At 35.1% G+C, this 25,742-nt stretch overlaps 3 protein-coding genes across 4 annotated transcripts in view; all 3 read right to left on the bottom strand.

Annotated features, from left to right (window-relative positions):
* Positions 1 to 19,526, bottom strand: part of ich (zinc finger protein ichor) — an 82,445-nt gene extending 62,919 nt beyond the window's left edge. Inside the window, exon 1 of the mRNA XM_011506444.1 lies at positions 19,514 to 19,526. Within this exon, the coding sequence (XP_011504746.1) occupies positions 19,514 to 19,526 (13 nt within the window). The remainder of the gene's footprint in view (positions 1 to 19,513) is intronic.
* Positions 19,527 to 19,763: 237 nt separating this feature from the next.
* CAHbeta (carbonic anhydrase beta) lies at positions 19,764 to 22,137 on the bottom strand. Of its 2 annotated transcripts, none has more exons than XM_011506152.1 (4): positions 21,853 to 22,120; positions 21,634 to 21,718; positions 21,220 to 21,407; positions 19,764 to 20,126 (listed from the first exon to the last, which is right to left on the bottom strand). In XM_011506152.1, exons 1-4 carry the CDS (start codon positions 21,943 to 21,945, stop codon positions 19,764 to 19,766), a joined length of 729 nt encoding a protein of 242 aa, XP_011504454.1. In that variant the 5' UTR covers positions 21,946 to 22,120. The 2 variants fall into 2 exon arrangements, with proteins under 2 accessions (XP_011504454.1, XP_011504455.1); XM_011506153.1 differs by lacking the exon at positions 19,764 to 20,126 and adding an exon at positions 21,494 to 21,563 and having other exon boundaries at positions 21,332 to 21,407; positions 21,853 to 22,137.
* Positions 22,138 to 23,397: 1,260 nt separating this feature from the next.
* RagA-B (Ras-related GTP binding A/B) lies at positions 23,398 to 24,976 on the bottom strand (the record flags this gene model as incomplete). The annotated part of the gene is made up of 5 exons (XM_011506443.1): positions 23,398 to 23,534; positions 23,767 to 23,882; positions 23,948 to 24,163; positions 24,258 to 24,642; positions 24,895 to 24,976. Coding segments are annotated over 5 exons (891 nt in total), but the record flags the coding sequence as incomplete, so codon positions are not given.
* Positions 24,977 to 25,742: the final 766 nt, after the last annotated feature.

Here is a 25,742-nt window from a genome sequence, read left to right as displayed (position 1 = left end):
TTTTTTTTACCTTCGTATTCTCTCGTATGATCTACATATTCATTCGAGTTAGAAAAGTTCATATCGAGGCAAATAAGATATTGCAGGCAATTATTATCATGGGCATTTTCCTTAATATAAAGAAAAACCGACAAGAGTTGCCTCTATGGATTTATTCATACGTGTCATATCGCAAAAAATAAATTCCATTAAAAAAGACAACTAAACTAATATTAATATGAGTATTTTACTATTATATTAAATATTCCGAGTGTTAAATGTCAATTATTCGTATGTGCTCGTATATATATATATATATATATATATATATATATATATATATATATATATATGGACTGAAATTCTGGCAAACTTAACATTAAATACAAAAATAAAATTCACTTAAAGGGAATCTTTTTAAGTGAGGCGCATCTACGCAGCAGAATTTTTATTTAATAAAAAGCGATGACAATCCTGTGAAAGGTCACGTATCCTTCGTCTAAGTAAATGAACAACGTGAATGCCACGTGCCGCCCACATCTGAAAAAATTCTACAACTCAAAAGGTGATCCGTATCCATATGCGCGCGCAGCATCTCTTACTCTTCGTCTCGATATTGCACGACCTACTAAGGAACCGGGACACAGACTCTTAAGGGCCGAAGCGTAGCTTAAAATCCGAATCGACAAGTGTCAAAATGCATTATTAATTATTGAATTTGACGAAGAATATATAACGATGGATAAGTAGGAGGATTTCTTTTTCTAATGAGATCTCGCACGCATTTTGTTTGATTTCGCTCGCTAATGGAATAGGTATTTGCGTTGGCGGGTTAATACGCTTTTTTTTTTACAAATATGCGAGGAAAGAAGGTATACGGCTACGAATAAATATTGTTTTACCATTGTTTCGCTGCCACTTATTTTTTGAGAGTCACATTCTGCTTTCAAAGATGAAAACAAGGTTAAGTACGATATGCTTCGAATGTAAAGCCATCGATAAATAGAATAACAAAGTCTTATTATTTCACGTGACTCTTTTGCTCCTTCGACATCGTTCATCAATTTACTTAATATTTTACGACATTCATCCACGTACTTGACATTGCGTACAGCTCATTCGCAATTATTTGGATATTAAAATAAATAAATAATTATATATCTATCAATTCGTGAGTTTTTTTTTTCTTGTTTCATGCGAAATAAATCTTCCACGCTAATAATTTATATTAATAAATATTACGTGTATTATAATTTCACGCATACGAATTGGGTCAAATAATATAATATAATACGTTTCATGATCCTGCACATGCATTTTTTTCCATTTAATAATTAATATAATGGCAGATTATTATTATTACTGTATTAATAAGTTAGAGATAAAATTTGTATTATTTGTTAAATATCGTTATATATATATATATATATATATATATATATATATATATCTTTATTTATTTATTTATTTATTTATACATATATGTGTTTAGTGTTAAAAAATTCAAGTAGACAACTACAATATTGTAATTGTAACAATATTGCAACTTTTATTGTGAGGGAAATTATCTATGATACTGTATTGTAATATTTTTATTTACGGACATTATTGAAAATGGATAAAAGATGTTTTCGATGGATAAAATATGTACGAGATACGTTTCATCCCGTGCTGGCCTACTGGTCTTATCAATGGATTCTTCATCCTTATTATCGGCTAATCTTGCTTTGTACGCTCCGGAAAGCTCGTCCTTATAAACTATAATCATTAGCATCTATCGAGTCGCTGGTAACTAGGATATCTATAATAATAGACCTGTAATGTACTGGATTGAGTATAGTCACCCAGTGGTCGTCCCCGTACTACTATTACCTGTCAAGTCGCCTATGCCGCTCGGGCTCCCGTGTAAACGTCCAATGACACATTTCGTATACTTTATTACTAAAATATACATAAAACTCGTATACGCTAATATTGTAGTAAAATAAGTATATTTACGACGTTTTCGAAAGCCTGGTTATAAGAAGCATCTATCGCTTCCTTTTCACGGCGACTAACATTTTTCTATGCACTTATCTTATTTATATTGGTCGCAGTTGATTTAAGACGTTGTGCCTTACAATGTACGTGCGCGAATGAATATTTATGTCGGTCACATTACAATGCCCGTGATTAAGGAATTGGCGGAGAAAGTCATAGGACGGGTGAATAGGCTCTTTCTAGCTGCGATGCAACGGGCAATGGCAAAACGGGGCGTATCACTTAATCACAATAGTCGAAATATATTATTCGAATGCTCCACGCTTCGATAGCGACGCCCGTCACACACACACACACGCGCACGCACGCACACCTTCCCCTACCCCAGCCCCGCCATAAAGCACGAGCAGTTAAGCAAAGAATGAAAGTCCTGGGCACCTGGGCGCGATAAGTTGGGAGAATAAAAGCAAAACGAGAGAGAGAGAGAGAGAGAGAGAGAGAGAGAGAGAGAGAGAGAACATGGCGCCACGACTCGCGTGCGTTCTCGTATACTTTTCCTTTCTCGCCACAAATGGTAAATAGCGCAAAACCGAAAAATCTTGCCCCGCCATGGGGCCCCTCGCGCGACCAACCGCGCACTTTCGTTCCGCGGCGGAATAGTTCCGTTCTGAATCGTCTTCGAGGATTCGAGGCATAATTCTTTTATTTTATTTTTCCATTTTCTGTTTTTCTTCTTTCTCTACTTTTTCCACGGAATCGCTCGATCGGCGTCGGCCCGCGAGCTGTACGGGCGTACACGGTCGACAGCACGATCTTTGGCTGGATTTTACGGCGTCGATGGGTGGGAGACGAGCGTAATGAAGGATGGAACACTTTTGAAGCGGCGGTGGCGGCAGCGACGGCTTCGTCGGTGAATTTACCAAGTCCCGCACGTCGAAAGGAGATTATTGAAACGAGCGATAATGACGTTCAAGATCACAAAAACAGCCACGTAGGTTTTGTCTAACACATTTCGTGTGTTTCGCTTAACCGTGTATCCCGTCGATGGATATTCGTTGATGAACGTTTAAATATGCCGTTCTATTTATCCGTTTCTCTTCGCTTAGCCATTATCCTCGGTCGGTCTTTGCTCTCCTCCACTTCACCACTATTTATTCAGAATTCTATAAATTTCATCTCGCAGAATGTGGCGGCGCCAGTGTATCGATAAATCATTATTTTACACTTCTTGGCCGATATTGGAACGGCGCTCGAGGCTCTGCTCGCGAGGCAATAAAGAAGGACATAAGTACATTCTAATTTCCGTGCGCCTGTTTCCTCGGGCTTGGGCCGAGGCGCGGGTCGTTAATTTTCACGCTGAAAGGTGTCGCGTACTTAGGTGGCCCGTACCACTCGCAGCTCTTTAAAGTGGGTCTCTTTTTTCTCGTGCCTTTTCACTTTTGAGAACCGTAATGAGAAGAATTTAGTTTGTATCGTGTTTTATGGGGCATGGGATTCAGCCAAACAGGTTTTCCTTTCGTTTTTATATTTCGAGGGGGAGGGGCGCTTCTGTGCTTAATTAGCATTTGTTATGCGAAGTAATGACCTTGTTAGGTTCTTGAGCTTTATTAGCCATCGCAGCTGTTACTTTGACGGCGAGGCACAATTTGCCATATTTATTGAATAATTGTATTCATATAGCATGGCATTATCGTTGATTTACTTTACTTAATGTCACGCAAAGCCGTGAGAACTCTACATATTTGCGCGAGAAATTATCTTTAATTGCTGTGAAATTAGGTTTTAATAAAATGGTAGCGCGCAAGTTGCTTATACGAAAATCACTAGCATTTGAGCGGATTTATGATATATCAAAGCATCTCGCTATTCCAACTAATCGCTCACTGTGATTATTTATTAATTAATGTCTTTGATATCGATTTTCTTACGATATTGAGATACTTGGCTGCTAAAACCTTGAAGAGCGCAAAGCCAGGCGTTTTTCCATTGAACGGCGAATGCAGTAACGACCGATTTCTTCTTTCATACCGATCTAGAAATATATCACAGTTTTTTTTCTTTGCAACTTTTACGAAGACAATAATAATGGCAAAAAATAAAAAGAACGGAGGAATAAGAAGAAGGAAAAAATTATTCGACAGATCTTACGGATGATTGTCTACCGACCGCTTACGCGCCTATCTTTCATCGTAATACTTACTTTATAACCAACGTAAATAGACACCCATAGCTTATATAGGCTTTTAATAACTGAAAACGGTGTAAGGAATATAGCCAAACGGTCCATTCGCGGCACTTTTCTCTTTCGGCGATACATTCACAAACTAGAAAATGGAAGATCTAGCGCGAAAAGAGACGGGAGCATTGTTTCGATGCGTGGATGACGATAATGACACGTCGTCGAGTCGATTCGAATGTTCGAATCTCGATAAAAAGCAATAAAACGTCAACTTTAAAAGTGTAATAACTGTAGATGAGTAGAGGACGCGTGCATCTCGAGTGCTCGATCACAGCCGTCCTTACGTAAATCGCTGGCGCATTGGCGCATCGAGTCGCGTTCCCAACGGCGGGAAGGGCGGAGGGAAGAGGAGGCAAGTCGTCGTCGGCGTCATCGGGAGGGATCGGCGGGCGGTGCCCGGCGCAGATAAAGAGAAACGAAGTTTCCGTGTCAGGTTCAAGGTACGTGCGCGCGCGCGCGCGCGCGCGCGGATGATCTCTTGAGCTCCGCTCGCGAGATCTCGGCGACGACGATAGTCGAGCGCACTCGCACGTACCTGGCCGAAAGTATGTTTCCGGGTCAGTGGGACGCGCGCCGTCACAGCGTACGTACGCGACGCCGCGGGATCGTGCATTACGGATCGTGACTCGTGACTCCCCCTTCCCCATTGTTCCCCTTGAACTTGTCCGCGAGCGGGGCGCATGCGCGGTTTATCTATTCCGAGGAATGCCTCACTTTCTCGGACGGCGATCGAAAAGCGCCCGGCAAAAAGCTTCCTTTCACGAAACCCATTACTTTCGGTTTTTGTCGCCGTCCGTCGGGAGCTCCACCCCCCCCCCCCCCCCCTCCCCCCAACAACGCTCCCTATTCCCCTTAATCACGCTCTCTCTCTCTCTCTCTCTCTCTCTCTCTCTCTCTGACTAACCCCAAACTCGACACCTGTCCGGGGTGATGATACCGAGGTTACCGTGGCTCCCGAAGGCACCTGCGAGCACTCCTGATTCCAGTCGCTAGTTGACGATCGTCGAACGAGTCGCTGCTACCTTGACGAATGGAATCTCGCACAAAACAAAACGTAACGGCCATTGTACCAATGCTCAATCAGATATATGTTAAATTAAAGGCTTTCTCTGACCACGTGGTAACGCTGCCACTGCCATTACTCCTTTTTTCTCGTTTCTCTCGTCTCTCACGTCTCTCTCTCTCTCTCTCTCTCTCTCTCTCTTCTCTTCTCTTCCTTTCTTTTTGTATTTTTTATAACTTTAGCGCACATTCGAGAAGTAGTTTTTAGTAAACTCGCGGTTACGCGATATTAATTCGGCTTTTATGAGTAATTGCAAGAGATAATTGCGAGAATAAGCGAACGCGTTATTGCTACGCTATACTCTCGACTCCCCTAACGCAAGGTAATGTAAAAGCGCAGTAGACCTTCTGAATCGACGAAGACGGTTTAAATTTTTGTAAATAACGACGGACTTCCCCGAAAATCCTTCGATAGCTGGTTAAACCGCTGTGCACGGCTCCTCTCTCGACTTACCTGATATTTAGGATACTGGAATCACGAGTTATAAAACTATGCCTACGCTGGTACGTCCTCTTTTGAAACTCGACAATAGATAACAATTATTACGTTGGAGCTGTAAATTTACACTTGCATTTTAAATAATGCCGTTGGAGCTTTAGATCAGGTGCATTTACTGCATACAATACAGTGCAAAAGTTAAAATTCTGCGGATTCGTATAATATTACAAATTTAGCTTTTTGAGAATTATTATGGAAGCAAAGTCGTTTGAGTATTTATAGAGATGTAAAATTCGAGCTCTCGTTAACTCAGTTAATGTCAACAGAAACAATTTTTATGTGGCATAAAGCTGGAATTTTGATTTATGACTCGAATTTATTTGATGAATTATTTTTTACTTTAACTACTGTATAATTATATTAATTAATCTATACTTTACTTCGCATTAAAACTTTCCTTTCCTACTCCATATATAATACACGACATTATATTATTTTCGCATGACGTACAAAAATTTTGATTCGTAAAGGTATTATCGGCTATTATTATTATTATTATTATTATTATTATTATTATTATTATTATTATATAACTAATTAATACTTTTTCATAACTCTCTGTAAAAAAGAAAGAAAAAATGATTGCTGACAATTCGACAGATTAATCAGCGAATTAAATTATTCGCATTTATTAGAGAAACTGCAGACTGAACGTAATAAATTAATTTATAAATACCAAATACAACATGCAGCTCTTAAAGTGCCAATAAAATGCACAAATTCAAGTGCAATCTATAAAATTTACGATGCAATAGAGAATATCTACTTGAATAAATTGCATCCTATTTAAACTAAAATTCTTTTATCGGCAATAACTTTTGAAACGCGCATTGCCGAAGCTTACGACAATTATTCCATCGAGGTATGGTTAACGTGCCGAGGTGAAATTTTTCATCTCTCCATCATTTGCCTCAATACCGACATTAACTGCCAAAAAAAAAAAAAAAAAAAAAAAACACAAAAAAAAAAAAAAAAAAAAAAAGATAAACAAAAAATAAATAAAAATAAATAAAAAAAAAACGAAATATCGAAATAAAATTTCAAGCTTATTATATCGATGATTATAATAAAGGGAAAATGGCACGTAGGAAGAGTATATACCCTGTAATCTTGGCAACATTTTCAAAAAACCAATGTGATTATTTAAGTGGATATTACGTTATCATCGTTAAATCTCGCACCCGTTACACCTATAATAAACGTCAGAGGAATTGATAAACCAATGGAGCACAGCCAAACAAGATATTCTACAATGGCACAGTCGTGAAAACGAATCACGACAATACCTTGAGCAGTCGCAAAAAATGGGCCTCAGTCCGCTTATGCACGAATGACTTCCTCGGAGTGAGTGACGACAAAAACTCCAGCCTCCATCGGACGCTCGACCACATCATTTCAATTATCAGTCCAGCCAAAATGCTCCACTTGACAAAAATCATTAAAATCTAAATCGACGGCTACGGCTTCGTAATACTCGCCCCGCATTTCGTCAACAGGGTTCATCGACTCGTCGACCTGGACCTCCGTACCAGTGCTTATACATAGGCGCAGGTGTAGCGAATGAAGGCTGCGAGAACACGGTGGCGGAACGGAACGGAAGGGGCTGAGAAAAAGTCTGGCTTTGGCAACTGTAGTCCTTGTCGGGAACGATCGACACCGCGACTTGTCGTAAGAGTACCAACGACGACAGTCGATAGGACGTGGGGTGGGGTAGGTGGATCGGCGAAGAGGGGCGCGGGGAGGGGCAGGGTTAGGGGAGCTGGGCGAAAAACCGATTGGAGCAATTAGCAGCCGATCGACATTTTTGTTCCACTTGCGTCAAATAGAACTAATTTGCCTTTAAGGAAACTCTTGCTCGTGCGAAAAAGGATTTCTTTGCGTGGGACAAACGCTATCCACAAACTATCTACCAGAAGAAACGCTTAGCATGATGGTCGCAAGCATGCCCTTAATTAATAATCATTGTATCCCCTTCCATGGTCCGTGAGCCGAAACGACGAAACTGACACCACTACTAATCCCAACGTGAATTATAAATTTGATTATTTAATTACAATGGAGACGTCGATGTAAGCGTACGCTTGTTGCTAACGTTACTTAAATCGACAATGATCACCGTGAGTTGTGAAATGTAATAATTAAATTCAGATGCAATTGTATTCGCACAGTGAAAAATATGTAACAACCGCTGGCAGTCTTTAATATTTCCACGTTGGTATTCGCTCGTTGAAAATTCGCATGGATCATCAGACGGCCAGGGTGAAACGCGCGAGAGCCCATCGTTCCGTATAAGCGTCGTCACCTTCGGGAAATTCGCAGGTCATTGGTAGTAGCCTTCGAAGGACGTTCTTCCGGATACGCTCATCCTTCGCGATTATTATTCCTATCGCATTGGTCAAACTGCCGCGCGATCTTCCAAAGCGAATTATACAGAAAGCGCTTCGTGCCCCAATGGCGCGTGGGTTCGTTGCACCCTTGCACCACCGGAGTCGGAAATTATAAAAATTGAACGGTCGATTCGACGCGCAAGCGGCAACTGTTTAATGGACCACGAGTTTATCCAATCGGAACGCAACTTTGAACAGCAAGGATTCGACGGCCCCCGGGACGTGGAGAACGTCGGTTGGCGCCGTCCTCTGGGCAGAGCCGACAACGTTACGAAACGTTTTGCCGCCGTGACATTGCGCTATCGGCGGCTTGGTGCAGCGGCGACAAGTTCCGACTTGTTTCCGCTTAAAAAAAAAAAAAAATGAAAGCCAGTCGTATCTCCAAACATCTTGACCTGAAATTACTTGGACATTAAAGTTTTCATAAATCAATCACTCCGCTCAAGGGGTTTTCCACTCTATTTACAATCCAAACATTCGTTCGCCGCTCCGCGTGAATTATTCATTATTTATTAAATTAAGAACGGAAAAACGGTTTTTAAATGCAAGCATTAATGGCGCACGATTTCAACTAATATACGTAAATTAAGTTTTATGCTACTGGAGCCTAAGTTATGAATCTCTAATATACAAACGGATGCCAACTACTTTATCGGAGACAGATTTCCCAATGCCACGTCGTAAGATGAGAAAGAAAGAAAAAATTGAAAAAAAAGATAAATAAATGAATAGATAAATAAAAAGTAAATAAAATGCTTCGTCAAATGTTTATGCCATTGTTTACACATACGCACAACGCACTCACACACGTATATAAATATCAATTTCTAAATTTACTTCATCACAAAAAATGGGTGATATTAACACGGTAGCAGCAATACTATTATTAACCTAAATTGTCATTCTCTTAACTCATTAGAGGTATTTAAATTTTATTTTACATTAAATTTTTTAATCATTTATTAATGCATGAAAATGATAAAGGAAGAAATATGTCGAGACGCTAATAGTATTATTCGATAATATTTGTTGCGCGTGCAAAAGCTGAAATTAAAGAAATAAAAAAAAAGAAAGAAGAAAACAACAACAACAAAAAAATACTTTCTACAATATAATAGCGTCTGTAGTTAACCGTAACTCTTGGCCTCTCGCCGTCTCGCATTAATCAAAATCAAGTCCTGCGGCAACTATCGTTTATCATTTATTCAGACCAGACCCTATAACAGCCGGCATCGGTGCCTATTTTATCGAGAGGCGCGTCGGAAAAATCGGTGTCGCGACGCCGCCGCCGCGGGCTTTTAACCTAAATCTTCGTTCGTAGGAAGCGAGGGAGAGCGAGTTGTACTTTCATTATCAACCAAATCGAGCGACTCGGCGCCTCGTCTTTTCAAAATTTCATTTCAGAGACAGAGAATATGGGCAGGACGGGATCAGCGAGAATGAAAGGATTAAACGAAAGAACGAAAATCCACTTGCCGCGTTGAAAGCTACATAATACGTATGTGCACGAGCGTGCGGTAAAAAGCCTCAAACCGACGCAATAGCCAACAGTAGCGATCAGCCGCAGCAGCAGCAGCAGCAACAACAACAACAACGACAACGACAACGACGACAACAACAACAACAACAACGACAACAACAACAACAACAACAACAACAACAACAACAACAACAACAACAACAACAACAACAACAACAACAACAACAACAACAACAACAACAACAACAACAACAACAACAACAACAACAACAACAACAACAACAACAACAACAACAACAACAACAACAACAACAACAACAACAACAACAACAACAACAACAACAACAACAACAACAACAACATTATTAATGATAATTATTATTAGTATTATTGGCAATGACAATAGTGATAGGGATAAAAGGGACGAAAATATAATAATGACGATAACGATAATGTTAGCCATTTCTAGTGATGGCTGTGGGATCGTTGGTATTGTTATGATTATTGTCCCTGTTGCCAGAGACGTCGCCTCGTTGTTGGGACGCGGTGTCACTGTGGATTAAAGTTCCCCGCTCTATTTGACCGCCAAATTTCTCATTCGTTTATCGGCTTCTACGAATTTCATGCATGGCCTGATTATTCCCGACGTGGCGTGGCGTGACGTTGCAGTCCTTCGTGATTTACACGAAATATGTGTTATCATTGGCAGCGGTTATCGCGGCACGTCATTCGATAATATGAAATATTGGAAGGATGGAGAGTACAGATTGGAGTTTGAGATGCTACGCGGTATTCGACCGTAATTTATATTACTCTTTCGAATATCAAAAGTACTTGGATACAGAACTGTAGCTGCACTTTTTTTTCTTTTTTTTTTTTTTTTTTTTGTTATATCCAATGGCCGGATGAGAAGTCTGTGCATTTCGTATGGAAGATTGGGAAGATTGATTCAGTTACGATGTATGAGTAAATGAATAGACAATTAATGACAATTCTAGCTTCGAAGAATTACATTTTTTTTTTTTTTTTTTTTTTTTTTTTTTTTTTTTTTTATAATGATACAGGCAGGTACTCCCTCGCCCCTAGTTGTCCGTTAAGTCACTCGGCTATCGGATTCCCATTTCACATTAAGAACTTTTTATTAACTTTTCTCGATACATACGTATCGTTTGACATTTGCTTCGATCCTCATAAACGATAAATTCGCATCCTATTCTGTGTAGGAAAAATTGCATTTAGCCAGCAGCATATCGCAAGAGTTAGAGGAGCGTTTCGCTTTATGCAGGTAAGTCAGTGGCAAAACGATGTATCATTATCGCAATTTTTGTCATTGGATGTCACACCTCTCTGACCATTTATCATCTAAATATTATAACTTACAAAATGACAGTTTGCCATTTCCTGACACCATTCGATCTTAACGAAAAAGTACTCTCGGTTTGCGAAAATAAAAAGATATAAAGGGTCCGTCAATTAGTGGAAACATGTACCGTCTTTAACACCAGCAAACAAACAGTTTCGTGAAGATTTTGCTTGGCCACGATTTTTAAACTCGGTATCGTTGCGGAAGGAGGCCGAGGTTTCTCTCTCTCTCTCTCGTTTTTCGTGGCCCGGTACACAGTGCGAACGATCTCGTCGCAAGACAGCCGCACTCTACGTGATGCAGAACAGCCAAGACTTTGCTGCAATGAAAAAACAAAGCAAGCCGTTCGCATTTATTAAGAGGAGCATGATATTTCGGCACTCATTGATTCGCACGAACTGTAAAATTTGCGGTCAATTTTAAATGTTCGATTGTAATTAAATTCGAGGAGTTTGCTTGATTCGAGGAAACCCCCCCCCCGCACTTTTTTTGACCGAATATTTAACTAATTCGCCTATTTTATTTAGCTATGTCGCATAGGCTTGATATACGTAATATAAATACAATTACTTTGTATGTATAGCCAGTTATTCGTGAACCAGTGTTGTTCTAAATATTTTTTTATGACACTTTATTTGCAAACTTTCTAAATCTAAGATTATGTTTTACGGGCTTTTGATTATTATTTATTACAATTATTATTTCGGTTTATCTTGAAATTCGTGTATCCAGTAATTAAGATTTTTAAAGATAATCGTTTATACCAAGCGGACATAAATCGGACTTTTAGAGGAATTTGACAATTTAGGAAAATTAATTAATTTCATCTTGTCAATATTCATTTAGATATAATAAAACTTATCGCCGTCTCATTATTTCACTATCTTCATTTTACAGCTTTTATTAATCATTGGTAGATTCATTAAAACTGGACACCCATCCGTAGCACCTTATATCATAACTTTATTAATTGGGAAACAGATGTTTTTAGATAGTAATTAAAAATCAGCATAATGTAGGGTGACTTTGCTAATTCACTAGCATCTTTCAAAGCTTGGTAAGTACGTCGCTTAACATTGTTAAGATTTTTACAATATTTTTCAATGATGTTGCTTATGTCACTTAGTGCTTTAGAACGATTTTCATCATGTATACATAACGACCTTTAAGAAACTATTTACATCTGCAATTAATGCATTATATATTTATATATTGTTATGATATTACGTTTAATGTGTTCCCCATTCGTAGAATTAGCATTTTTATGGCAATAAAATGTCAAAGATTTATAATAATTAATCGTCAATAACATTCTTCAATAATATTTACTAATGCCTATTAGTAAATAATCTTTCTCATCGTGAAGCATAAAATATTTTCTACTTTGTATTATTTTTTTAAACGCTGTCACCGTGGCGCTGGATTGGCGATACTTACGTACTGTCAAAAATTCATAAAATCACATGATCGCAATTAACGACGAATTGTTAACAAGCCAAGCGTTAAAAAGATTTTCAATATCTTTAACCTGGCCTAAGCCATTAAAAATTCTCATTGATTATTTCACGATGCGTAGAATGAGATATTATAATATTATTTTGTCTTTCTTAAGGACACACCTTGTTATTTTTCGAGGATGCCATAGCCACCGAAGCGATAAATTGAGCATATTTTGTGGTAGGCTCCTCTCTTAATTCTCTTAAAGCTCTATTTATGCGCTAAATATTCATCTATAGATTTAAGAAAGTGTATGGGTTGCCATTAATAGAGTTAACGTTTAACCTCCCGTTTATAATTCGATTTATTTTCTGTAGAAGAAATACGCAATTACTCTTATTATATCGAAAGAAATATTCGGGTCAAGTTTAAAGTGGATTATATTTGAGCGATTAAAAGATTAAAAAATTCTGTAACAACGACTAACCTTAAATTGCAATGTAGAATGTAAACTAGCAACCTTAATACGTTAATAGAATTTTGTGAAAATAAATATTCAAAACTGCTTAAAGTGTATGTAAAGGTGAAAAAAAAAACAAAACAAAACAAAACAAAAGAAAACAAAACAAAACAAAAGAAAACAAAAAACAAAACAAAGGAAAAAAAAATAGTAAAATAATCTATTGAACGAACGATTCAAGTTCATAGTTAATACATAACAATTTCTAAATATATATTTTACAGCGCTTTGAATGTAGTACAATAATTCAATTTAAAATTGATTTCCGACTTTCTAATTATTTTCTAGATTCTCAAGAATTTCAAAATCTTCAAAATAAAATGTATAGAATTAACGATATGGTTTTTTCTTTTTAATAAAACAGTATGATGGCATTCGCGTTAGTCTTCGAGATGTAGAATTAACTTGACGTACAAGTAAGTATTTTTTTTTTTTGACAGGTAGAGATGTTTTTTCTGCGATTCAACACTTGTCATTTCGACTTTTACCTACTTTTAAGAAAATATCTCTCTTCGGATAATATACAAAAATTGCCTCTTATTTGTCTAAACATGTTTATTCAAATTTATGGAGATGCATAGAAGTTGAATAAATTACCGATCAATTACCTATTAAAATGACATATTTCTACAAGTTTACATGGGGCATAGATATAGAGCAGCGAAGACGCAAATGAAAATGAACGAGGACAAACTTGTTAGAAACGTAAAAATATGATGCCATATTAGTGCTTTTTCTTTCGACTGCCCCTGATATTACTTAATACCTACTTTATCCAAGAAACAAAAGTTTTTTATGGCCAAACGCCTCTAGAGCTTGGAGAAGTAAGTCGCGTAAAAATGGGAGTCCGTAGAATAATCCGAGCACGTATCTCGATACACCGGATAATATAAAAAAATATAAAATCTACGTGTTACCTAACTACTATAAGATGGTGGTGGTGATGGGATGGAGGGGGGGAGAGAGGGGGGGGGGGACACATTCTGTATCTGTTTGTTTTCTTAGCTTACGATTTAGAACGTGCATTACGGCTTTTTGTGGAAAAGCGTTGTAAGCAGCATCGGGCGCTCCAATCAAGAAGAAAAAGCCTTTTTGCCAGCGATCCGCGCCCTCATTAACGACCTGTCCGTACATAATCTCTATAAAAATATGAAAGATATTATAAGGGTCAAGTGGATTTTTATGGCCGGCGTTGGAATCGTCCTTACACGTAAAACGTTCTATCGCGCATTAACGAGAGTCGTGCGCGTGCTGCTGTTGCGCGCGCGAAAAAAAAGGAAAACCGCGCAGTCGCGTGCGTCCAAGCATAAATTTTCATAGGCGCACTCGTTCTACCATTACTGTGCTTTGTTACGCCCGCGTTTTTCTTCCAAAAGTTTCCCGGGAACATTAAAAGTAATGGCGCGGCCGAGTCACGGCAAAAAGCATCTTGACAAATATAAATGTGTCGAATAGTGGTGAGCGAGGATTGCGCGGAATTGTCATCCAACAACAATGGCTTCGATTCGCTCGTGATGATGACTTTTTCTCGAGGCCAAGTGCTTTATACATAATCTTTATTTATTATTATTATTATTATTATTATTATTATTATTATTATTATTATTATTGTTATTATGCTAATTCTCTTTAATTTACCGATCTGTACTACTCACTGTGATGAGATCGGATTCTATAATTCGCTCGACGAATATACGAGATGCTCGACTTTTACCTATTTTTAACTACATTATGAAACAAATTGTTCTTATATCTCGTAGGTAATTTCGCGTACTTGATAAACAACATCGATAAGCATTAAAATGTTCCACAATTATCCGATGGCGATTGATTTTTATATGACTTAATGAAGGTTAACGAACGTTAGTTTAGAAAAATTGATATGCAAGTAAAATAGACGGTAATTGTTGGAAAAAGTTTGGAAATAAATATTATATATTTGAGTGAGTGTTTCTCGTAATTAAAATGTCTTTATAAGAATATTTTTCACTCTATTTCATTTTTATTGAAATTACAATACACCTTATGGAGAATAATATGTTTTTATATAATATAACGAAATTTAACCGAAGAACTATTGCGTCGACGATACGATAAAAAAATCTAACAACAATGATTATTAGTGTTTCGAGTCTTCGTTTATCTAATTTTAAAATATATTTAGTATTAAGATAAAAATCTGTTGATAATTAAAAAGTTAAACCAATTTCAATAATCTTGAATTAATGAATCGGATATTATATGACGCGCGCGTATTATTTTTTAAATTCGTAACAAACTAATGCTTTCGTTCCATGTGTTAATTAAACATTTAATCTGACTTTCAGATAAATATTACGAATTATCATACATATATTTGAGAATTATTTTTGTTTATTTTTCAATTTATAAATAAAATTCTTTTCACTCTATTTGCAGATGACTGTATATATTTATATACGGTTATCCAAAAGCACTCGATTACCGCTTAAAAATATTTACTTATCTAATTGCTAGGCACATACGCTCATTTTAATCGACATCTTAATTAAATTACATTCTCATATCGAGTTATTTTATATTGAAAGTAATAATTTTATTTATTGCATAGTTATAAATGTGATTTTGTAAAGCAATTGGAATTATTTGTGAAACGTTCACCTACTTATTATCTATTTGTCATTTATAATGAATTATTAAGGATAATTATAATGTAATATATACCACGCGTACAACATTTTCCTAGATTTTATAATAAAATATTCGCTGCAAAAAACAAAAATATAAACTATTATTATATAAATACGAATGTAATTGATTTATCGTAATGTCGATATCACCAAGTACATGATAATTTTAAAAAATCCACAGCATTTCATAAACAGAGTGTTATGTTAAGAAGATAAATTTTGATTATCAGAAATTATTTTCAGTTTCTCAAAAGTTGTATATTTAATTATTGAAAGTCTTTCTTACAAAGAAAATACTCGAGTAATTCGTTCTCTTCGATGACTAATTAAAAACAGGTTTGCTACTATGGTTGTACAGTATTTAAATTCTGTTGGATGTGCAAAATAATACTAAATACAAATTTCTCGTCAGCCCCGAGTATATTATAGTAATAGTAGTAGTGGTAGTAGTAGCAGCAATTGTACTATTGATGTTATTATTATTATTATTATTATTATTATTATTATTATTATTATTATTATTAGTAGTAGTAGTAGTAGTAGGTAAACATTGGTTGAATCCAATGATTTTCTTCGAGAGATAAGAATAGCAACCTAATGTCGGCAATATTAAGTATCAAAAGAATCTCCCAGCAAATGACACCATTAACACAAATAAGCATATTAACTAACAAAACGTGAAGTTAAACGAATGAATTGTATAGAATTGTATAAAAAGTTTGACTGGATCGTCAAGGGCAAGTGTCTTGTCATCGTAATATCAGTCGGAGAAGCCATTCGAACGCAATGCCCTAGAAAATGAACGAAAACTATTCAGTTAGCTGCCCTACTAAATACGACTGCTCTGCTATATCAGCTAGATCATCATAAGTTTCATCGTCACTTTCCCATGAGCACCCAAACGCACGTTTGTAAATACCCTCGTGGGTGAGGAAATTAGTGGTGCCCGAACGGCATCTATCTCGGTGCTCCTCTGAAAAATCGCGCTAGTCAGGACTCCTATATTGAGAGGCAAAAGAGCGAGGCGAACAAAATGTTGGGGCTTTTGGAATTTGGCGGTCGCGTTGACGTGCGGCACTCGCTCGCCAGGCGCTCTCGAGAAAGAGAAAGAGAGTGCCCGCGATGCTATTCGGCGAGGATGAAACGGCTTATTGCTCGCGGTGTCCGCGTTGTTTTGCTTTTGCTTTCTCTTTCAGGCGAGTGCATAGGCATGCTCTAGTTCACCGCTGCGCGCCGTATTTAACGAGCTCGCGAGACCGCATCTATTTTTCTCTCCACTTCCCCTTCCCCGGTGTCGTGTCTTCATTTTATATCTTCTTTCTTTTAAAGCCGCCGCACCCCTCCGACGCCCCCACCTCCTCCTCCTCCTCCTCCTCCTCCCCAACCAGTCCCTCAAGCAGCACCGCGAACGTTACCGTAATTCATTCGTAATTCGGTATGCTCGCGACTACGAAAAAACAATGGTCGTCGTCGCCATACGGAGATTGCACTCTCGAATTTACGTTTTATTTCTTTTTGTGAACGATCGATCTTCGTAATAATGAATTTTCCTACGTACAATTTTAATGCTATGACGAGATCATTGTTAAAAAAATGCCTTAATAATTGATGAGAAACAGTAATTTGCAATTGTATTGTGCAATTATGTATGATTGATTTCTCGTTTAATAAATTTTATACTAAGTTCCGGCAAGTGTATTATTAAAATTATTAAACAACTCTGTATCACAATTTGCCATGCCTAATTAAATACAAAATTCTCTTTTACAAGCTATTCGCTCCGTAAACATGAAGTTAATTTTTATATCGTTTCTTTAAAAGTGAGAATAATAAAATACGAAATTCACAATTGTCATATCATACGTATAATCGTCTTCGTAATCGGCTTTAGTAGAGTCCAGATAAAAGAGATGCAATGAAAATTCAGAATAAAGCAGATCAATTGTAGTCATTCCGAGAAATTTATTCCGGTTTTGTATACGTCATATATCCCGTGGAGTACAATATCTGGTAATATTTCAAATAAGACCTCGCAATTCAAAACGGTAAAATGACATATTTATAAAAGACGTTCATAATTTTTTTTTTTTTTTTTTTTTTTTTTTTTTTTTTTTTTTTTTTTTTTGTTTGGTTTTGCACAAAATACCAATTTCCCCTTGCTAGTAACGACAACTTTCTCATTTAAAATTAAAACATTGTCGCTGAAAATATATTACGCAAAGTACTCGCATTTAAATTATAAAATGATTCTATTTTAGCAACTATTGCGTAATTGCCATTCGAATTTTCTCCATTTCGTTTATAATAATATTAATGCTGCTGCTAGTTTGTTTTAGATTTCAAAGTGTCAAACTTGAAATATGAAATATCGTTATCGTATTAAGCCTGGTATGTTTTAATTAACTCAAATATTATAATATCATTTTGAAATATTAAAGTCATCGCTATTTAATAAATTTATATATATATATTGTGTCGTTTATTTTTATATGTGATAACTATATAAAATTTGTAGTAAATACACACGAGCATAATTATCGGTTTTTTTTTTTTTTTTTTTTTTTTTTTTTTTTTTTTTTTTTTGTAAAGAAACATTACTACGAACGGGCGAAAATATTAGCTATTCGATTAAATTAATAGAAATTCATTCACAACGATTGGATGACTAAATCATTGTTACAATTTTAATTATGAATATACGTTGAAATAATGTGTAGAATTATAAAGAAAAAAAAATATATTATAAATAATTTAAATAATATTTGAAATACTATTGTTATTCAGAATATTGGAATATTATCAAAAAGGAATTTGTACTTTTGTATTTATCAAAATAAATGAATTAAAGAGTTGATTAGGAACTAGATTATTATTTAAAAAAAATAATAACTGTAAATACAATGAGTAACTGACGATAAATGTAATATAAGCAATTTATATTCTATTGCATCTTTTATGTAGCGTATGAAATAAATAAATGAATGATTAAAATTAACTAATTTGAAATTTTGTGCGAGAAAAATGTGAATTGTACGTTTAATAAAATATATTTAATACATGTATCTATAATTAGTCTATAATCATTTAATAAAATCCAATTTTTATGAAAAAATAGACAATATATTTCTGAATATAAGTACAAATAAAAATATAAGCATACATGTTTTCTTTATTTATAGTTGTACATATAATTGTTCCATTGATTTGTTAGAGCCACTGTGTATCGAACACATATACTTTGTGTATTTCCATTTTCATATTGATTAAAGCAAAAAATCGAGTACAATTGCGTTTAACAAATTTTGTTAGGATTGTGCTACTTTCATGACGTCATTCATATTTCACAACTGCTGACCATTATTCATCTATTATTCAAAAGATTTCTTTAACGAAGAAGAAACTAGTGGTATTTTGCTAAACAATTCATTCGTAATTATCACGGATAACTTGAAAATATACATGCCCTCTAATTATAATTTTACAACATTCGTTTCGTTTCTACTCGCTTATTTTAACATTCTTGTCATATAAATATTTTATAATGAATATGTTAAGACTAATATAAGCTCATACAATTAAAAATTAATATATAATCTGGACAACGGAGCAACAAAGTATAGAAGGTACAAAAAATGGAATGCTCGAGACTAAGAGAATATCAAACGATATACAATACAATGTAATGTCGTGGATGTAATTGTTTTGATAATCGTGCTACATACGTCACTGGAATATCCTATCGATTGAAATCAATTTACAAGGTACACTCGTATGCTTTTCTAGGCACTTAAGGCGATTAATCCTTGACAATTTCGATTAACACGAATGACGTATGTCTTGCAATAGGACATAAACGTTTGTCCGTCATATTATTGACGAGGACTAATGAATTAATTACCTCCAATCGGCATTACTACCCCGAGTGCTCTCTCTCTCTCTCTCTCTCTCTCTCTCTCTCTCTCTTAAAAAAACCACTATAATATCCATAGAAATAACAATATTACATGCCGATTACCAATAATAGTGTTAGCTCCCTCCACAATCCTCTTATTCATTCATCTACTATTTTATCCATTAGTAACACGCGTACGCACTTTAAGAATAGTATTTCTTTATTTCCCTTAAGAGCGTCGTCTCCATCATCACGTTTATCTCATCTCGTTTATCTCCACAAAGCACTTGCTCGCACGGCTAAAATAGTAAATATCCCCAGTGTAGATGTCGAACCAAAGTGCATGCACGTGGAGATCGTGGGTCTCGAGGCGGCGTTTCAAAAAGCCATAGGATGCGATATTCTGCATTTGCTGCAAGGTGTTGATCTGCGACAGCTTATCCTCGATGGCGAACTTATTGTCCGGGTCAATGTAGGCCACGAATTTGCGGAGCGGTGTTTCCGCTTGGAAGAGAAGGGGCTCGCGAAATCCAGTGATCTCGAGCTGCTGAAACTTGGCAAGGCTACTGCTGGCATGTGCACACAGCCAAGCCCTCAACGGCGATATTCTTCTATTTACCTGAACAGTCAGTCACGTGGTGCATTACTTTAATGAGCTTGCGAAACTTTCGTTTTGGAGATTGGATTTTCTCTTTATTAATCTCTATTATTATACTCACTCTTTCGTTTACTAACATTTAAATTTATTTTTGCCAATCCGTGCACTCCTCCTCCTCCTCCTCCTCCTCCTCCTCCTAAAGACAGTGTGCTTACTCGAGTTTATGAATTTATGTCGTAAATAAATCAATGTTAGGTAAAGTTAAGCAAATATAAATACATCCACCGATATAATGCTTATTATTGTTATCGTGCGCCTATTAATCGATAATTATTGCAAAGAATAATAATGCATGAATATATTTGTAAAGTTATGTTCTTTGCTTAAATATGGTTTCTAAACCTGGCTTTTGAAATTATTTAAATTTCCAAAATCGAGAGATGTAAAGTGTATACTGACATTTTATTATTCTGCAGTTGTACAATTTGTAATGCCAAACTCAAGGTGTTACTGTGTCAATTTTGAGGTAGACAGCATTCGTAGGAATACGAAGGTAAATATATAATCGATAGACGCGCCTTTAGTTTTTTCATTACAATTCAAACGCTTGAATTTTCCCATTGTCAATTCAACTAGATCCGATGATACTAATTTGGAAGAGACTTTGATTTTCAATAATGTAATAAAAAATTTCACTACCGCTCGGGTCTGTCAATATTTAATTGGATAAATAAATTTCTATATATTTATAAATATTTTACCCGTTCCAATGTTCAACTGCGTTTAATCTTTGTTCCTTATCTTAGTGTGAGTTAACCTACCATGAATCTTAATTATCGATAGAGATCATATTTTTAAAAAGACCTTTAAAATATGTAAATATTAGCTCGGAATGAGAAAGTATTTGAAATACGTGCATTATACTCCACGTGCAATTAATCATAAATAATTCTGATCGATCGATTATTTAAGAGAAACATTAATCTTAATAACATCACATTTATCGATCCTATAACCTTGCGAGTCAACAAATAATTTACGAGTAAATAAATAACAGACACATTGTTTGAAAATGATTCTGCGTATATGGTCGAAACTATACAAGGATTCTTACTTGAGATGCAAATTCTTCGTCTCGCAAAGCATACAGTAAATTCATAGCTTTACAATCGCTGTGACCACAAACGATTATGTGCCTAATGTCGTTGACGACACAACCCAATTCCAAAGCAGCTGGTTCGCACATCGTTAATTCGTCGATAAAATGTTGAGAGTGTGGCACTATATTACCGGCATTTCTCACTGAAAGCAATAAAATGTATCAATAAAGAATGTACCCGTGGCAATACCTAAAGTGTTGAAAATGTAGGATTTTGTATGAAGCGAACCTGTAAGGATCTTATATGTAGGATCATGATGCAAAGGAATAAATATTTACTTTATCTGACACTCGGAATGCTAGAATGAAATTATAACGAAATATGAAATGATGCGAACGTAATTATGTTCATGCAAGTATTTCTCATACCAACAAACATATCTCCGACATTAGTTTCTGTAAATCTTGTTGGAATCATTCTAGAGTCCATGCATGTAAAAAAGACCGCTTTAGGCTAGGAAAGAAAAATATAATAATTAAGACGACTGCTGCTATTATTTTGTAATTGATTGCTTTACGTAACTCAATAAATATATAACACATTATATATAACTTTATTTATATAATATTATCGAATATTGACATTACCTCGGGATTATCTTTCACTTGCTTAAATTGCTTTACCATCCCATCCCTATGGCATTTTCTATATTTCATTACGCCCTTCAATATTCTATCCATATTTCCAAGACGTGACTTTTCCTATTCGATCGCTACAGCATGACACAGTTTCCAATAAATACATACCATAAAAATTTTCCATAGCTTGCTCTATCCTAAATAATAATACTAAGAATTACATGATCGGCGATAGAATTATCCAATCAGCTGTTGAGTGTAAATAAAAAATCGACGGTCGCGCGGGACGTTCGAATAGAAAATAGAAATGAAATAGTCTTATAATAAAGTATCCTTGATATTTACAGTATTTTAAGTTTTGAAGATATTTTCATTTTCCATTATTAAGCACGTAGATAACTTTCTAAGGGTGGAGTTGCAGTTTCATTCTTACAATATAAATAGGTAAATATTTTTTTTTTTTTTTTTTTTTTTTTTTTTTTTTTTTTAATAATAATTTAAAGGGCAATATTTTTCGAATAATGTATTTAATGTAGAGTACAATAATGGATATAATGTATCAAATATTTTATATAATAAGACACGCTAGGTTACAGTTAAGAATAATCTTTACAAATTTTTATTATTGTTGTACATACATCGATTAAAAATATATCCTAACCCTACTTTGAGATAGTTAATTTAATTTTTAATTTTTACAGTATAATAATTAAGAAATTGTTATTAACGATCTTGCAAATTTAAAATTAAATCTCTTTTTTAAAACAAAACTTACAGCGAAGAAATTTTACATTAAATTTTTGACGTAAATTTGCTTCTTTATTTAAAAGTAATAAAAGATTTTCATTTAAATATTGTAAACAACAATTAAGCACGCTGTCGTTACTGCCACTTCAAAATAAATAAAAGAAAGAAATAATTTGCTTTAAAAGTGAAATGATGAATTTTAGATATTAACAGTTAAAAACAATGCATAAGTATGGTAAACTTAGATGTAATTTAGAACGTACCCGATATGACATGGTATTTTCTTAAGAACTATTAGATAGTTTAGTATTCCACATCGGAAAACCTTATATATAAGATAAATTTCTTTTGTAGTAATAGTTTAACAAAAATATGATTATTTGACTTCAACATTTTTGGGCGTAAAATATCGTTTAATACGAATTTCATCTAAATTCTATGCTGATGATAAAAAAAACATTGAGAAAAAAAAAAAAAAGATAAAAAATAAAAAAATTGTCACTGATGGTTTAAAAAAAACTTTAAAACAGTATTGCATCAATTTGACAAATGGAAAAAGAACGATGCTCATCTTATTGAATAGAGTCATGTACCATATTATAATATATATATATATATATATATATATGTATACTATCTGTTTCGAAGGTTACACTGTGAATCAACGTTCCAATGTTCATTCATTCATCGTGTAAAATTCACTCAATTCACTCAATACGATACACCTTTTAAAGATTACATCATTTATAAGACCATAAGCGACGAAGACACCTTATTCGCTCGTATTTCCTTATGAAAATAACTTAACTGTTAGCGACGAACTTTTCGGTCTCGCCTTGGCCGTACCAACTTCTATCTACTTAAAGATGAGCTCTGACTTACACGTTCAAGCTTCTCAAAGTGTTTACGAGCATTACGAATATTGATCAATGTTGCAGCGGATGCTAAACAGAAGTTTGAAACTCATAATTGAGTAATTGATATACAAATTAACAATTCAGAATAAATATCATAATTTCATAATTCATTATTTAGAGTGTTTCAGGAAAATTAATAGCTATATAAAATGCTTTAATTCTGAAATATTTTAACATAAAAAAGAGTACTGATAATTTATTATACCTATGGCATACACAATTGGAATATAATTAAATGACCATTCAGAAGTATACTTACGGATGGCGGGATCGGACACTACGACCATAACGTATGTGTTTGATGTAAAAACATCGATGAAAGCAGCAAAATTAGTATTCCGCACTTCCATACTTGAAAATTGAGCGGCTAATTTACTGCAAATGTAACAATAATTAATAATTAATATTGACGTTCCTTACAGCCTCGTGAAAACACTAACCTGCAGCTCAGTTTGAATTGCTTAATAATATTTGATACTTTTTCGAAACGATGTACATCTCGATGATGTCGTCTTTGGCAATGACTGATAACAAGGAACGTTGCGCGTTCAAATAATAGGACTTCATCGGCATCGATAATATTGGCAAATTGATTTAAGCTCTGCTCGAGCTCTTTGACATTGGGAATTAACATATATACTATGGAAGACCATGCTCTGCATAAATTATGCATACGCTTACTCGTCATTAATTATTCATAAAATTCTTACACAAATTAATCCATTAATTTTTTAACTTATTCAATCGTACCTGTATAAAGTTTCATCCCATATACTTGTTCGAAAGCATGTGCACTGTAATGGCAAGCTCAGTCTCCTTAAATCCTCTTCTCTTTCTCTAAATATAGAATCTCTCTGATCTTCTTGAACGAGATCCATTTTGTGAATTAGGCAAAATACTTTTGCATCGGGACTGTTTTGTAGTATGGCCTCCAGACAACTTTGATAATAATGCATATCTTTATCCAATTCTCGCGATTCAACATCAAACACATATATTAGTACTTCGACATTTCGAAAAATATTATCTCTCTGCGATGCAAAGTAGTTCTCCATAAAAGCTTCTTGGCCTCCGCAGTCCCAAAGATTAAGGACCAAATTTCCCAGGAAACGAACGTGGCTGTGCTCTACATCGACTACAAAAGTAAATACAATATGAGATTTGGTATAAAGATGTTTCATTTAATAATTACTAAGGCGAACGTTAGTAAAAGCAAAATTTTATTATTACGCAATTCAATTTACTCCTTCATCTGCTTTATTACCAAACTATAATAATGTTGCCACATTTCGATAAGCCACCATAAATACAACGTTATCTTACACAACATAAACATTGAAAAAGCTCAGAAATAATAAGTACAATAAAATAATGTAAATCATCTTACTCGTTGCTCCCAATCTGCGAGTGTCCCTTGCAATATAATTAGCAAAAATAATACTTCGCATGCTGGTCTTTCCCGAACCATGAAATATTAATTAACGATTAAAATGAATTATTCGTCATTGAATATCGATAATGGATGTGTTGAAGGAATGTTGTTTCTCTTTTTCTCTCCTAGTGTTACAAATTCCAAAATAAAGCACAATTCTTACCTTTTTCTTCATTTCAGCTTAATAATCTTAATAAACTTCCTCTACAACAAACTTATTGCAAACTTGCGTCTCGCTATCTATTTGAAAAGGCAGGAGGGAAAACCCCTCCAGAAAATCGCTTACGAGCTTTCTATTGCGCAATGTGTAAACAAAAGGGGAAAAAACAAATCGGGCGAAAATAGGTTATACGTTACACGAACGTCAACACCAATGTCAATATTACCAAGAGTTATGGGTATTTGTGGGCAGCTGTAAAGAAGAAGAAAGCATAGTTTGTCAAATGGAAAATCTATGCGTACTTATGAGAGAACTATTTCATCGATAAAGACGTGTTTATTGTATGGGATTGCACGATAGAGAATTGATTTAAATTTGTCCAAGAATTAAAGTGCATTGAAAATAATATTTCATTAAGGAAAAACGATACTGCGCGTTTACTTGACTGATTCATTCGCATAAGTCATATACAGATGATTATTCTATCTCTTCTTACTCTTTTTCGTTATCTTTTCGAATCATTTTTGCTCTGTATGCCACATAATTCAACATGTATTGATATATATATATATATATATATATATATATATATATATATATATGCATTCGCATATATTTGCGTGCGCGCGTGTGTAGTATGCAG

The sequence above is a fragment of the Ceratosolen solmsi genome, unplaced genomic scaffold, assembly GCF_000503995.2.
Source record: "Ceratosolen solmsi marchali unplaced genomic scaffold, CerSol_1.0 scaffold7, whole genome shotgun sequence".
Lineage (NCBI taxonomy): Eukaryota > Metazoa > Arthropoda > Insecta > Hymenoptera > Agaonidae > Ceratosolen > Ceratosolen solmsi.
Note: the sequence above shows the minus strand (reverse complement) of the source record. Positions and strands in the feature narration are given on the sequence as shown.